The sequence below is a fragment of the Ranitomeya variabilis genome, chromosome 1 (genome assembly GCF_051348905.1).
Source record: "Ranitomeya variabilis isolate aRanVar5 chromosome 1, aRanVar5.hap1, whole genome shotgun sequence".
NCBI classification, from domain to species: Eukaryota; Metazoa; Chordata; class Amphibia; order Anura; family Dendrobatidae; genus Ranitomeya; species Ranitomeya variabilis.
In genome coordinates this window covers 316,836,471-316,850,725 of record NC_135232.1, presented here as the reverse complement: position 1 = coordinate 316,850,725, position 14,255 = coordinate 316,836,471, and the positions used below count along the sequence as shown (strand labels likewise).

General features: G+C 44.2%; 1 protein-coding gene across 2 annotated transcripts in view; it reads left to right on the top strand.

Moving 5' to 3' along the window:
- ARHGEF40 (Rho guanine nucleotide exchange factor 40) overlaps positions 1-14,255 on the top strand; it is a 194,624-nt gene that overhangs the window by 65,888 nt on the left and 114,481 nt on the right. For both annotated transcript variants that reach the window (XM_077297661.1, XM_077297652.1), the window contains exon 8: positions 6,633-6,740. In XM_077297661.1, coding sequence (XP_077153776.1) covers positions 6,633-6,740 — 108 coding nt within the window. The remainder of the gene's footprint in view (positions 1-6,632; positions 6,741-14,255) is intronic.

Genomic DNA, 14,255 nt, shown 5'->3' with positions numbered 1-14,255 from the left:
CCACAATTAAATGTGTTAAAGATGTTCCTGTGCCAAGATAATCTTATAAATGTGCCCCTGCTTTGTGCTATGTAATTTTTGTGTCTGAGTCCTGGAAAATTGCATATTCCACTTGTCCCGGTCAGGGAGACAAGGAAAAAAGTACACAGACAGGGCAGCATGGGATCGTAGCTGCTGATTTCTGTAAGGTATTAGAAATCACAGATACACTGCAAATTACCCTAAAATTCTAAAACCATAAAATTATATATATATACATATATCAATATATGCATATGTGCATACACACAAAATTGTGTGTATAAATATTAAAAAACAATAAAACCACAGTGCCAGTGCTCTGAGAAAAGTAGGTACGTACTACCCAAGCAAGAGAAACCACCCCAGACAACCAGATAACGGATCCACAGAGGAACACCAAACAGGAGGTAAGTTATAAAATGCCTTTATTTTATCAAGATGGCAATACCATAAATAAATACTATGTGCGCACAATAGGACCAGGAGCCATTCAATATATATGCTCTAATACGTAAGGACGATCCAGTTCACATATGGTAATATCCACAGAAATACAATATACCGGTATAAAAAATGTGCAACAGTGCAAAGAACCTAGTAAAAACCAAGCCACATTGTTATATATTATATAAAAAAATCAAATTGACAGTGCCAAATCAAGGTAAAGAATCCTCACATAGTAATATTAACCCCTTCGCGCCACCCGCCGTACTAGTACGGCGCTGCCGGCACTGCATTTGTGCAGTACGGCGGCTCGATCACCGCGGTCTCGCGCTGAGCGCCGTGGTGATCGGGTGCGGGTGTCAGCTGTATATGACAGCTGACACCCCGCAGCAATGCCCACGATCGGCGCTATCGCCGGCATTTAACCCCTCTGATGCCGCTGTCAATAGTGACAGCGGCATAGAGGGGGATCGCGCAGGGACGGGGGCTCCCTGCGCTCTCCCACCGGAGCAATGCGATGAGATTGCGCTGCTCCGGATCCAAGATGGCCGCGGGACTCCTTCCGGGTCATGAGATGACCTAGCTTGCCGGCGCCTGCTGAGAGTTCCTAATAGCAGGCGCTGGCAAGCCTCTGGAACGTGCCCCTCAGATCGGTGATCTGACAGAGTGCTGTGCACACTGTCAGATCACCGATCTGTGATGTCCCCCCCGGGACAAAGTGAAAAAGTAAAAAAAAAAAAATGTCCACATGTGTAAAAAAAAATTAAAAAAAAATTCCTAAATAAAGAAAAAAAAAATAAAAATATTCCCATAAATACATTTCTTTATCTAAATAAAAAAAAAAATCACACAATAAAAGTACACATATTTAGTATCGCCGCGTCCGTAACGACCCCACCTATAAAACTATATCACTAGTTAACCCCTTCAGTGAACACCGTAAAAAAAAAAAAAAAAAAACGAGGCAAAAAACAACGCTTTATTCTCATACCGCCAAACAAAAAGTGGAATAACACGTGATCAAAAAGACGGATATAAATAACCATGGTACCGCTGAAAACGTCATCTTGTCCCGCAAAAAAAAAGCCGCCATACAGCATCATCAGCAGAAAAATAAAAAAGTTATAGCTCTCAGAATAAAGCGATGCAAAAACAATTATTTTTTTATATAAAGTAGTTTTTATTGTGTAAAAGCGCCAAAACATAAAAAAATTACATAAATGAGGTATCGCTGTAATCGTACTGACCTGAAGAATAAAACTGCTTTATCAATTTTACCACACGTGGAATGGTATAAACGCCCCCCCCCCTAAAAGAATTTCAGGAATTGCTGTTTTTTGTTCATTCCGCCTCCCAAAAATCGGAATAAAAAGCGATCAAAAAATGTCATGTACCTGGAAATGGTACCAATAAAAATGTCAACTCGTCCCGCAAAAAACAAGACCTCACATGACTCTGTGGGCCAAAATATGGATAAATTATAGCTCTCAAAATGTGGTGATGCAAAAACTATTTTTTGCAATAAAAAGCTTCTTTTAGTGTGTGATGGCTGCCAACCATAAAAATCCGCCCAAAAAACGCTATAAAAGTAAATCAAACCCCCCTTCATCACCCCCTTAGTTAGGGAAAAATAATAAAATTTTAAAAAATATATTTATTTCCATTTTCCCGGTGGGCTACTTTCACACTAGCGTCGGTACGGGGCCGTCGCACTGCGTCGGCCCGACGTACCGACGCATACTGTGCAAGCGCCGCACAACGGGCGCAGCGGATGCTGTTTTTCCACGCATCCGCTGCCCCATTGTGAGGTGCGGGGAGGTGGGGGCGGAGTTCCAGCCGCGCATGCGCGGTCGGAAATGGTGGACCGTCGGCACAAAAAAAGTTACATGTAACGTTTTTTGCTGCCGGCGGTCCGCCACAACACTACGCAACCGTCGCACGACGGTTGCGACGTGTGTCAATACGTCGCAATGCGTCGCTAATGTTAGTCTATGGGGAAAAAACGCATCCGGCAGATGACTTTGCTGGATGCGTTTTTTCGCCAAAACGACGCATTGCGACGTATGCAAAAAAACGCTAGTGTGAAAGTAGCGCTAGGGTTAGGACTAGGGTTAGGGTTAGGGTTGGGGTTAGGGCTAGGGTTAGGGCTGGGGTTAGGGTTGGGGTTAGGGTTTCAGTTAGAATTGGAGAGTTTTCACTGTTTAGGCACATCAGGGGCTCTCCAAACGCGACATGGCATCCGATCTCAATTCCAGCCAATTCTGCTTTGAAAAACTAAAACAGTGCTCCTTCCCTTCCGAGTTCTCCTGTGCGCCCAAACAGTGGTTCCCCCCAACATATGGGGTATCAGCGTTCTCAGGACAAGTTGGACAACAACTTTTGGGGTCCAATTTGTCCTGTTACCCTTGGGAAAATAAAAACGTGGGGGCTAAAATATCAGTTTCGTGGAAAAATGTTTTTTTTTTTTTTTTTCACGGCTCTGCGTGATAAACTGTAGTGAAACACTTGTTGGTTCAAAGTTCTCACAACACATCTAGATAAGTTCCCTGGGGGGTCTAGTTTCCAATATGGGGTCACTTGTGGGGGGTTTCTACTGTTTAGGTACATCAGGGGCTCTGCAAATGCAACATGACACCTGCAGACCAATCCATCTATGTCTGCAATTCAAACGGCGCTCCTTCCCTTCCGAGCTCTGCCGTGCGCCCAAACAGTGGTTCCCCCCCACATATGGGGTATCAGCGTACTCAGGACAAATTGGACAACAACTTTTGTTGTCCAATTTCTCCTGTTACCCTTGGGAAAATAAAAACGTGGGGGCTAAAATATCATTTTCATGGAAAAATATATATTTTTTATTTTCACGGCTCTGCGTGATAAACTGTAGTGAAACACTTGTTGGTTCAAAGTTCTCACAACACATCTAGATAAGTTCCTTGGGGGGTCTAGTTTCCAATATGGGGTCACTTGTGGGGGGTTTCTACTGTTTAGGTACATCAGGGGCTCTGCAAATGCAACATGACACCTGCAGACCAATCCATCTAAGTCTGCATTTCAAACGGCGCTCCTTCCCTTCTGAGCTCTGCCGTGCGCCCAAACAGTGGTTCCCCCCAATGTATGGGGTATCAGCGTACTCAGGACAAATTGGACAATAACTTTTGTGGTCCAATTTCTCCTGTTACCCTTGGGGAAAAAAAAATTGCGGGCTAAAACATCATTTTGTGGAAGAAAAAATTATTTTTTAATTTTCACAGCGCTACATTCTAAACTTTAGTGAAACAATTGGGGGTTAAAAGTGCTCACCACACATCTAGATTAGTTCCTTAGAGGGTCTACTTTCCAAAATGGTGTCACTTGTGGGGGTTTTCACTGTTTAGGCACATCAGGGGCTCTCCAATCGCGACATGGGTTCCGATCTCAATACCAGCAAATCTTGCATTGAAAAGTCAAATGGCGCTCCTTCCCTTCCGAGCTCTGCCATGTGCCCAATCAATGGTTTACCCCAACATGTGGGGTATCGGCGTACTCAGGACAAATTGTACAACGACTTTTTTGGTCCAATTTCTCCTGTTACCCTTGGTAAAATAAAACAAATTGGATCTGAAGTAAAAATTTTGTGAAAAAAAAGTTAAATGTTCAATTTTTTTTAAACATTCCAAAAATTCCTGTGAAGCACCTGAAGGGTTAATAAACTTTTTGAATGTGGTTTTGAGTACCTTGAGGGGTGCCGTTTTTAGAATGGTGTCACTTTTGGGCATTTTCTGTCATATAGACCCCTCAAAGTCACTTCAAGTGTGAGGTGTTCCGTAAAAAAAATGGTTTTGCAAATTTTGTTGCAAAAATGAGAAATCGCTGGTCAACTTTTAACCCTTATAACTCCCTAACAAAAAAAAATTATGTTTCCAAAATTGTGCTGATGTAAAGCAGACATGTGGGAAATGTTGTTTATTAACTATATTATGAGATATAACTCTCTAATTTAAAGGCATAAAAACAAAAAGTTTGAAAATTGCTAAATTTTCATAATTTTCGAAAAAATTTTGTTTTTTTCACAAATAAATGCAAGTCATATTGAAGAAGTTTTACCACTATCATGAAGTACAATATGTCACGAGAAAACAATGTCAGAATCACCAGGATCCGTTGAAGCGTTTTAGAGTTATGACCTCATAAAGTGACAGTGGTCAGAATTCTAAAAATTGGCCCTGTCACTTAGGTGAAAACAGGCTTCGGGGTGAAGGGGTTAAAGTGCAGTGCAAAGTGCCAAAAAAAAAAAGAGGGATATGTAAACAATATTGTGTGCTGAGTATTACCTTCACAGGTCGCCACGTCCTAAATAGCGCACCCCGACGCGCGTTTCGGACCTTCTGTCCCTTTAATTTGGCACTGTCACTTTGATTTTTTTTATATAATATATAACAATGTGGCTTGGTTTTTACTACGGTAGGTTCTTTGCACTGTTGCACATTTTTTATATATTGTATTTCTGTGGATATTACCATATGTGAACTGGGTCGTCCTTACGTATTAGAGCATATATATTGAATGGCTCCTGGTCCTATTGTGCGCACATAGTATTTATTTATGGTATTGCCATCTTGATAAAATAAAGGCATTTTATAACTTACCTCCTGTTTGGTGTTCCTCTGTGGATCCGTTATCTGGTTGTCTGGGGTGATTTCTGTAAGGTAAAACATTTCCCTGCCTGTTTAAAAACTTGGTTTACCTGTAGAGATCTGTACTCACTCAGCTGCTCTTGAGGTAGGCACAGGAGACGGTTTTCATGCAATAGGTCAGGCAAGTTTATTTCACTTCATAAACCGCTTCGGGAGGCAAAACAAGACAAAGCCTTTTCTAGCACAAAGTGAAAACAAACTGAAAAGGGTCCATGTAGTATTGTGGGTCCGGCCGCTCAGGTCAGTGTTTATGACAACACACACTGGAGGTCTCCTCACCTCCAGCCACAGACACTGAATGAGAGACTCGGCCTCCTTTTTATCTGCCAAACCACACCCCTGGGGTTGGGATATGGGAGCGGTCATTCCCACCCATCTCTTATGATCGATCATGAAACCCGGCCCTGGAATGGCCCCAAAACAACTCTCTCAGCACAATAGGTGCTAGAGCATACATCCGAGCTCACATCACCGCAGCTAACAGCCGCCGTGACACATATCTCCCCTCCAGGACTTGTCCGGCGGCCATCATACATACCTCACAGAAAGAATCCCTTGCTGTCCTGTCTGTATACTCTTTTGCTTCCTCCCCTGCCCAGAAGCTGTGCTATGATCAGGCCATGCTCCTGCACAGTCAGACACGGCCATTACACAGTACATAGCAGGGACTCATTTATAAGATTATCTCAGCACAGGAACATTTAATCAACACATCCAATTGTAGAACTTATTTGTAATCTAAGATCTATTAATTACAATGTACTTTGTGGGAAAACCCCTTTAAGGCCTAAATCCTACTTACATTGTCTATTATTCAGCAACTAACAAGGCAATAGTGTGCTTTATACCTGGGGGTGGAGCAAAATCATCTGTAAGAGGAATAAGCATGTTTATTCTTCATGTGGATACTGCATAGAATAGCTAGCCCTATTGCCATTGAATTGCATGCGTCAATTACCCTTAGCTAACATGGAAGCTAGAAGATTTCAGCTCCAATATTAGAAAATTGTGAATACAGCTTCAGACTATAATAAGACTGTTTTTCCAATTTAGTGTTAGATGAGTATTGCCGTGTTCTTATAGAAGTAATCAACTTTTTCATGTAAAATCTATATGTAATCTGCAAATTGATGTGTATAGGTGCTTATACACTAAAATGTAGTGTAATTTCTTATATCCCAACACAAAGTATGGCATTGATGGGATTTATTTGACAAGCACACACCTATGATTCTTCATCAGTCTTTCCATATGCCAGAGAATTTTCCTGGACCTTCCAGCAATAGCTTAAGTGTGAATAAGGAAACTTTCTCCTAGGATGGAAAATCTGCACTTTCAATTATATATCAACATTTGGTTTGACTCAGACATTTAAGACAGAAAAAAATTGAGAGCAGGCAGAAAAATGAAATAGTATTTATAGTAAATCACCATTATGAAAATAAATTGTTTCTGTTTTGATTTTATCATAGTTCTCCTCTTTATATACTATAGATTGTAGAAACGTCAGAACTGACAAAGTATGTTGAAGCAGAAGAACTGCCAGAGAGTCTCGGGGGAGAAAGGCCATATGTACACAATGACTGTGTGAGGAGCCAGCGGGTGAGATGAAAAGCTATGTGTTTGTTTTAGGCTCATTAAGGTCCATACAGCATCAACAATCTAAAAAGGCTGTTTATGAAACTGTCTTTACCAGAATAGATAGAAACATACGGTACATCACATGGCTGTAAAGCACACCAGTCTTGGATTAATCCTGCTTTATGAAAGTCTTAGTCAAAACCAGATGATTTGTAAGAGAATGCAGAGACAAAACTTAACCAAATAGTAACATCTGGCTTGATGGGGTCCTTCTGTCCGTTAGATGTCCATATCAATACACTGACTTCATACTAAGGAAAATATTCTTGTAGTTTTATTTGCAATGGCACTAACAATGGCATCATTTTTTTACCTTTTCCTCATACGTAGTTAGATATATTTGATGATGTTTTGATGCACAGTGCTGTAAAACTGATAAAAGTGTAGGCCAAAACAATTATTATTGACCTGTAGATTATAAAATCCTGCCTGGAAACAATAGAAAAACAGAGAAATGAAAAAGATGCTCATATGTACTGCTCCATGTAATTAAAAATAACATCAAATGTTCTAAAATATCCCTCTTTCTAAATGTATCCAGACACTTAATTCTAAGTGTTACTATCTTTCAGATAATTGAGCTTTAATGTGTATGTATATGAGCAGTATCCCAATTTCTGACCCATTATAAGACATGTGTAATGCATTTTTTCATGTATGCCAATAATTTTCCCCTCTGCAGGCCCAATTTTTAATTATCATTTTTTCATAAGCTTGAGTTTCAAAAGACTCTAGATCAGGGGTACACAACCCGGAGCCCACGGACAACATGTTGCCTGCACTGCTGCTAGTTACAACCTGCGCAGTGCAGACTAGAAACACACTACACCTGTCAGCATGCATGTGTCATCTGTGTAAAGAACGCTGGGGCCGGCAGCTACTGTGCTGCTCAGTACCTAATGAACTAGAGAGAAAGAGAGAGAAACACTCCAGACAGTGAACTGCCACTTGGAGGCTGACACTAGGCAATACAAAAAAAGTTAGCTCCTCTTCAGTAGTATGTACCCACAGATCGGAACCAAGATGATCAGTTTGTGTAAAACGCAGTAGGAGAAGCAACCAAAGATAAAATACAGACTGGACCAACATACACATCTAGAAAGCGCAGATGCTGTATCCCCCAATGAAGGCTTAGAGAAAGAGATTTAATGGTAAGAACCCAAAATCTTCTTTTCTCTATTTATTCATTGGGGGATAAAAATGGGATGTCCAAAAGCAGACCACAAGGATGGGAAGAAAAAATAAGGGCTAGCCAAAAGTACAATCAGAGGCGAGAATCTCAGGTCAGAGACCGCCCACTGTAATACGCAAAACATTTCTGCCCAGGCCCGAAAACGCTAAGAAGATGGAAGAAAGTATTCGGTCGAACCTAGATAAGGTAAAAACCGATAACTGAGAGACAGCTTAAAGAGCTGCTAATAGAGCCTTGATGCAGACAGGTGCGGAAGGCCCTAGGCCCAGATGAAGAGTAGAAAAACAGTAATGGAGCCCTGTCCCTTGTGAATATGCATCCAGAAATGTAGAGCAGATCCAGACTAAAAGACTATTATGATGATTCAGCAGAAGCAAATGAGGAATCTAAGTGTCTGAAGAATCTGATCTTGACACATGGGGCTCAAAAACGCGCAGTGACCCCGAGATGGGCACTGACCAATTACAATACATTAGAAGACCAATAGGGGGCTGAAAAAAGATGAGAAAATGAAGCCAGAAAATGTTATCTTCCACAATGAAGAAAGAGAACCGAACGCAGTACCACCATAACCAGAGTGGTCGGTAAGTGAAAGTACTGGAGTGGAGAGATCATTCCCAAAGAACCTCCCAGGCAACAAGAAAAGATGACAAAAAACAAATGATGCGAAGATAACAAAACGCTGTAGAGCGTTATTATTATTATTATTATTATACACTTTTATAGCGCCATTTAGTCCATGGCGCTTTAAATGTGAATACGGGGCAAATATAGACAAATACATTAAACATGAGCTAAAAACAAGACACACAGGTACATAAGGAGGAAGGACCCTGCCCGCGAGGGCTCACAGTCTGCAGGGGATGTGTGAGGATACACTAGGAGAGGGTAGAGCTGGTTGTGCGGTGGTTCAGTAGGTTGAGGATCACTGCAGGCTGTAGGCTTGTCCGAAGAGGTGAGTCTTCAGGTTCTTTTTGAAGGTTTCTATGGTAGGCGAGAGTCTGATGTGTTGGGGTAGAGAGTTTCAGAGTATGGGGGAAGCACGGGAGAAGTCTTGGATGCGGTCATGGGAAGAAGAGATGAGAGGGGAGTAGAGAAGGAGGTCTTGAGAGGATCGGAGGTTGCATGTAGGTAGGTACCTGGAGACCATGTCACAAATGTATGGTCAAGATAGGTTGTGGATGGCTTTGTATGTCATTGTGAGGGTTTTGAACTGGAGTCTCTGGGTGATAGGAAGCCAGTGAAGGGCTTGGCATAGGGAATAGCGGGGAGATAGGTAGATTAGTCGGGCAACAGAGTGTAGGATGGATTGGAGTGGTGCTAGAGGGGAGTCCAGAGAGTAGGAGGTTGCAGTAGTCAAGGCGGGAGATGATAAGGGCATGCACTAGTGTTTTTGTGGTGTCACGGTCAAGGAATGCGCAGATCCGGGAAATATTTTTGAGTTTGAGAAGACAGGAGGAGGCAAGGGCTTGGATATGTGGCTTGAAAGAGAGGGCAGAGTCAAGGATCACCCCGAGGCACCAGGCGTGTGGGACTGGGGAAAGTGAGCAGCCTGTCATGATCTCAATGGCAAGAGAACATAGCATAAGCATATATAGGAACTAGCTCCTGGAAGATGGGAACCGAGCCGACCATGAACTAAACCTAACGCACAACTAGCAGTGGCCGGGTAGCATGCCTACGTTGATTCTAGATGCCCAGCACCAGCCGGAGGACTAAATAATGCTAGCAGAGGAAAATATCAGTCCTAGCTCACCTCTAGAGAAATACCCCGAAAGGAGACAGAGGCCCCCCACATGTATCGGCGGTGAATCAAGACGAAATAACAAACGTAGTATGAAAACAGGTCTAGCAAATTTGAGGTCCACCTACTACATAGCAGAAGACAGAAAGGACACCTTCATGGCCAGCTGAAAACCCCATCAAAACACCATCCAGAAATTACTTTAAAACTCTGGCATTAACTCATAACACCAGAGTGGCAATTCCTGTTCACAAGAGCTTTCCAGACACAGTAACGAAACTACAGCTGTGAACTGGAACAAAAATGCAAAAACAAACATGGACAAGAGTCCAACTTATCTAGTAGTTGTCTAGGAGCAGGAACAAGCACAGAGAGGCTTCTGATAACATTGTTGACCGGCAAGCAACTAACAGAGCAGCAAGGTTATATAGCGACTCCCACATCTTGATGGGAACAGGTGAACAGAGAAGATGAAAACACCAGTTCAATTCCACCAGTAGCCACCGGGGGAGCCCAGAATCCAAATTCACAACAGCAGCCATTGACATTGATGGATAGGTCTGGTGGAGGGGTAGAGTGAGATGGGGGAAAGATGATGAATTCTGTTTTGTCCATGTTCAGTTTTAGAAAACGAGCAGAAAAGAAGGCTGAAATAGCAGACAGACAGTGCGGGATTTTGGTAAGTAAGGAGGTGAGGTCAGGTCCGGATAGGTAGATCTGCGTGTCATCGGCGTAGAGATGGTACTGCATACCGTGGGATTCTATGAGCTGTCCAAGGCCGAAGGTGTAGATGGAGAAACACCGACTGACAAGGAGCGACGTGAGGAGGTGGTGTGGGGGAGGGAGACACTGAATGTTTGGTCTGTCAGATATGACGAGATCCAGGATAGGGCCAAGTCTGTGATGCCAAGAGACGAGAGGATCTGTAGCAGAAGGGAGTGGTCCACAGTGTCGAAGGCAGAAGACAGGTCCAGGAGAAGGAGGACAGAGTAGTGTTGCTTGCTCCTGGCAGTTAGTAGGTCGTTGGTGACTTTAGTTAGGGCAGTTTCAGTTGAGTGGGGTCAGAAGCCAGATTGTAACCAATCAAAGAGGGAGCAAGAGGAGAGGTGGGAGGACAGTTCAAGATGGACATGTTGCTCCAGTAATTTGGAGGCATAAGGGAGAAGAGATATCGGGCGATAGCTAGACACAGAGGATGGGTCGATGGAGGGCTTTTTGAGGATGGGTGTGATCTTGGCATGCTTGAAGGATGAGGGGAAGACACCTGTTGTGAGACCATGGAAAGGTTAGGGATGAGAGCGGGTCGAGCGTGCAGGTGGTAAGGTGTGATCTTGGCAGGAGGGTGGAGAGCTGATCTTCTGTCATGGTGGAGAAGCTGGTTTTGGAGAAGCAGGGTTGAGCAGCTAAGCATTGGGCGCTGTGGGCCAAAGCTTTCTCTGATCGTATCGATCTTCTGTTTAAAGAAAGAGGCAAAGTCTTCAGCAGAAATGAGAGGGGAGGGAGGGGTGCAGGGGGATGGAGTAGAGAATTGAAAGTGTTGAAAAGCTGTTTAGGGTTGTGAGACAGGGATATGAGAGATGAGAAGTAAGTTTGTTTTGCGGCGGTGAGTGTGGACTTGAAGCTGGCGAGGGATTGCTTGTATGCAGTGAAGTGGTCTGCAGAGCGGGATCTCTTCCATCTCCGCTCAGCGATCCTGTAAGCCTATCTCAGTTCTTTGGTCAGGCTGGTCAGCCAGGGCTGCCTGTTGAGTGTACGAGTTTTGCTACGCATGAGCGGGCGCCGAATCGAGTGTTGCTGTTATTGTGGTGTTATAAAAAGTGGCAGCACTATCTGTGTCATGAAGGGAAGCTATGTCTGTAAGAGGGAGAAGTGACTCAGAGAGTGATTGTAATTTGAGGTGTTTGAGATTTCTGCGAGGGTGAGTGAGTTTGTGGAGTGGGGGTTGCGCACTAGGAGAGGAGAAGGAAGACAATGTCAGTAGGTTGTGGTCAGACAGGGGGAGGGGTGAGTTAATGAGATGAGTAAGGGAGCAGAGGCGGGTGAAGATGAGGTCCAGCGTGTGGCCATCTTTGTGAGTGGCCTCAGAGGACCATTGAGTGAGGCCAAAGGAGGCAGTCAGTGTTAAAAGTTTAGAGGCAGCTGAGGTGGAAGTGTCAATGGGGATATTGAAATCATCCATGATGATAGTGGGGATGTCAGCAGAGAGGGAATGAAGTAGCCAGGTGGTGAAGTGGTCGAGAAAGGTGGAGATGGCTAGTTCTGGGGGGCGGTAGATGACAGCCAGCTGGAGGTTGGAGGGGGAATAGATGCGGATGGAGTGCACCTCAAACGAGGGAAGAGTAGCGGAGGGTGGTAGCGGGATTGGAGTGAAGGAGCAGGTGTTGGACAGGAGCAAGCCAATTACTTCACCACGTTTGTTGCTGGGGCGAGGGGTGTGAGAGAGGTGGAATCCGTCATAGGAAAGCGCAGCTGGAGAGGCTGAGTCAGAGGGGGTGAGCCAGGTTTCAGTGATGCCGAGGAAGGAGAGTTTGTTGGTGATGAAGAGATCATGGATAAATGGCAGTTTATTGCAGACGGAGCGTGCGTTCCATAGTGCTAGGTAGGGGGAGAGGGGGCTGGATGGATGGGTATGAGGTTATCATAGTTGCGAATATGAGGTTATCATAGTTGGGAAAACGTGCAGAGGATCGTGGCAGTGGGTTAGAAATGAGTGTGGGGATGTGTCGAGGAGTGCCGGGATTTGTGGATATGTCACCAGAGATGAGGAGTAGCAGACAGAGCATTAGAAGGTGGGAGCAGGATAGGACATGATGCGGCCTTGAGTGTCTGGAGAGAAAGGATAGTATGTGGAGAAACAGTTCTGAGGAGAAGGTGAGATGGCTGGGGAGCATGGAGGAAGAAATGACTAGTTCTTTGCTAGGTGGAGGGATTGCAGGAGATTGTAAGAAGGAAAGTAGTATGGGAGTAAAAGAGAAAAGAAACCAAAACATTGTAGTGGTTTGGTATTCTGTTACCTTCCAGTCAATTCCAGTCCAATTCAGTCTAATTCAACGTAATTAAAAAGATATAATTTCAAAGATGGAAGTTAAAAGATGAATGCAGCAGACTGCATCTGGAGGAGATGCCTGCATGTGAATATATCCCTAGTTAAGGGCAATCAGGTGTGAATGAGGAGGTGGCTGGGTATGGGAGACCAGATGTAGAGAGTTAAAGGGAACCTGTCACCCCCAAAATCGAAGATGAGCCAAGCCCACCAGCATCAGGGGCTTATCTACAGCATTCTGTAATGCTGTAGATAAGCCCTTGATGTAACCTGAAATATCAGAAAAAGAGGTTAGATTATACTCACCCAGGGGCAGTCCCGCTGCGGTCCGGTCCGATGGGCATCGCTGTCCGGTCTGGGGCCTCCCATCTTCTTACGATGACGTCCTCTTCTTGTATTTACGCTGCGGCTCCGGCGCAGGAGTACTTTGTCTGCCCTGTTGAGGGCAGAGCAAAGTACTGCAGTGTGCAGGCGCCGGGAAAGGTCAGAGAGGCCCAGCGCCTGCCACTGCAGTAGTTTGCTCTGCTCTCAACAGGGCAGACAAAGTATGCCTGTGCCGGAGCCGCAGCGTGAAGACAAGAAGAGGACATCATGGAATGAAGATAGGAGGCCCCTGACCGGACCGCGACGCCCATTGGACTGGACCGCCCCCCCCAGGTGAGTATAATATAACCTCTTTTTCTCATCTTTCAGGATACATCGGGGGCTTATCTACAGCATTCCAGAATTCTGTAGATAAGCCCCTGATGCTGGTGGGCTTAGCTCATCTTCGATTTTGGGGGTGACATGTTCCCTTTAAGCAGAGGTCATAAAGAGAGGGAGGGGTTAGAGTGACCACTCAAAGAGATGCCAGAATAACATAATGAGAGACATGAAACAGGTCATGGAAACAAGATGATAGGTAAGAAAGCATACCAGAAAAGGATTATATGTGCTGCACCAAGACACTCAGATGCCGGGGAAGGCATAGAAAATCAATGCAATATACAGAGACATTCAGGAGCCAGGGAGAGCTGGGGAAAGTCAGTGCATACCATAGAAAGTCAATGCAATATACAGAGACATTCAGGAGCCAGAGAGAGCTGGGGAAAGTCAGTGCATACCATAGAAAATCAATGCAATATACAGAGACATTCAGGAGCCAAGGAGAGCTGGGGAAAGTCAGTGCATACCATAGAAAGTCAATGCAATATACAGGGACATCCAGGAGCCAGGTACAGCTTGGGAAAGTCAGTGCATACCTGTGGGAAGAGGAGAAGAGCTCGATTAGATGGTACAGATGATGATAATATTGTAGTAGTGATGAGTAGCCAAATGCATTCTAGAATTTAGTCTAATTCAACGTAATTAAAAAGATGGAAGTTAAAAGATGGAAGTTAAAAGATAAATACAGCAGACTGCGTCTGGAGCAGGCGCCTGCATGTGAATATATCCCCAGTTAAGGGCAATCAGGTGTGAATCAGGTTATTCACCAGATGCGGACCCCCAAAACACAGG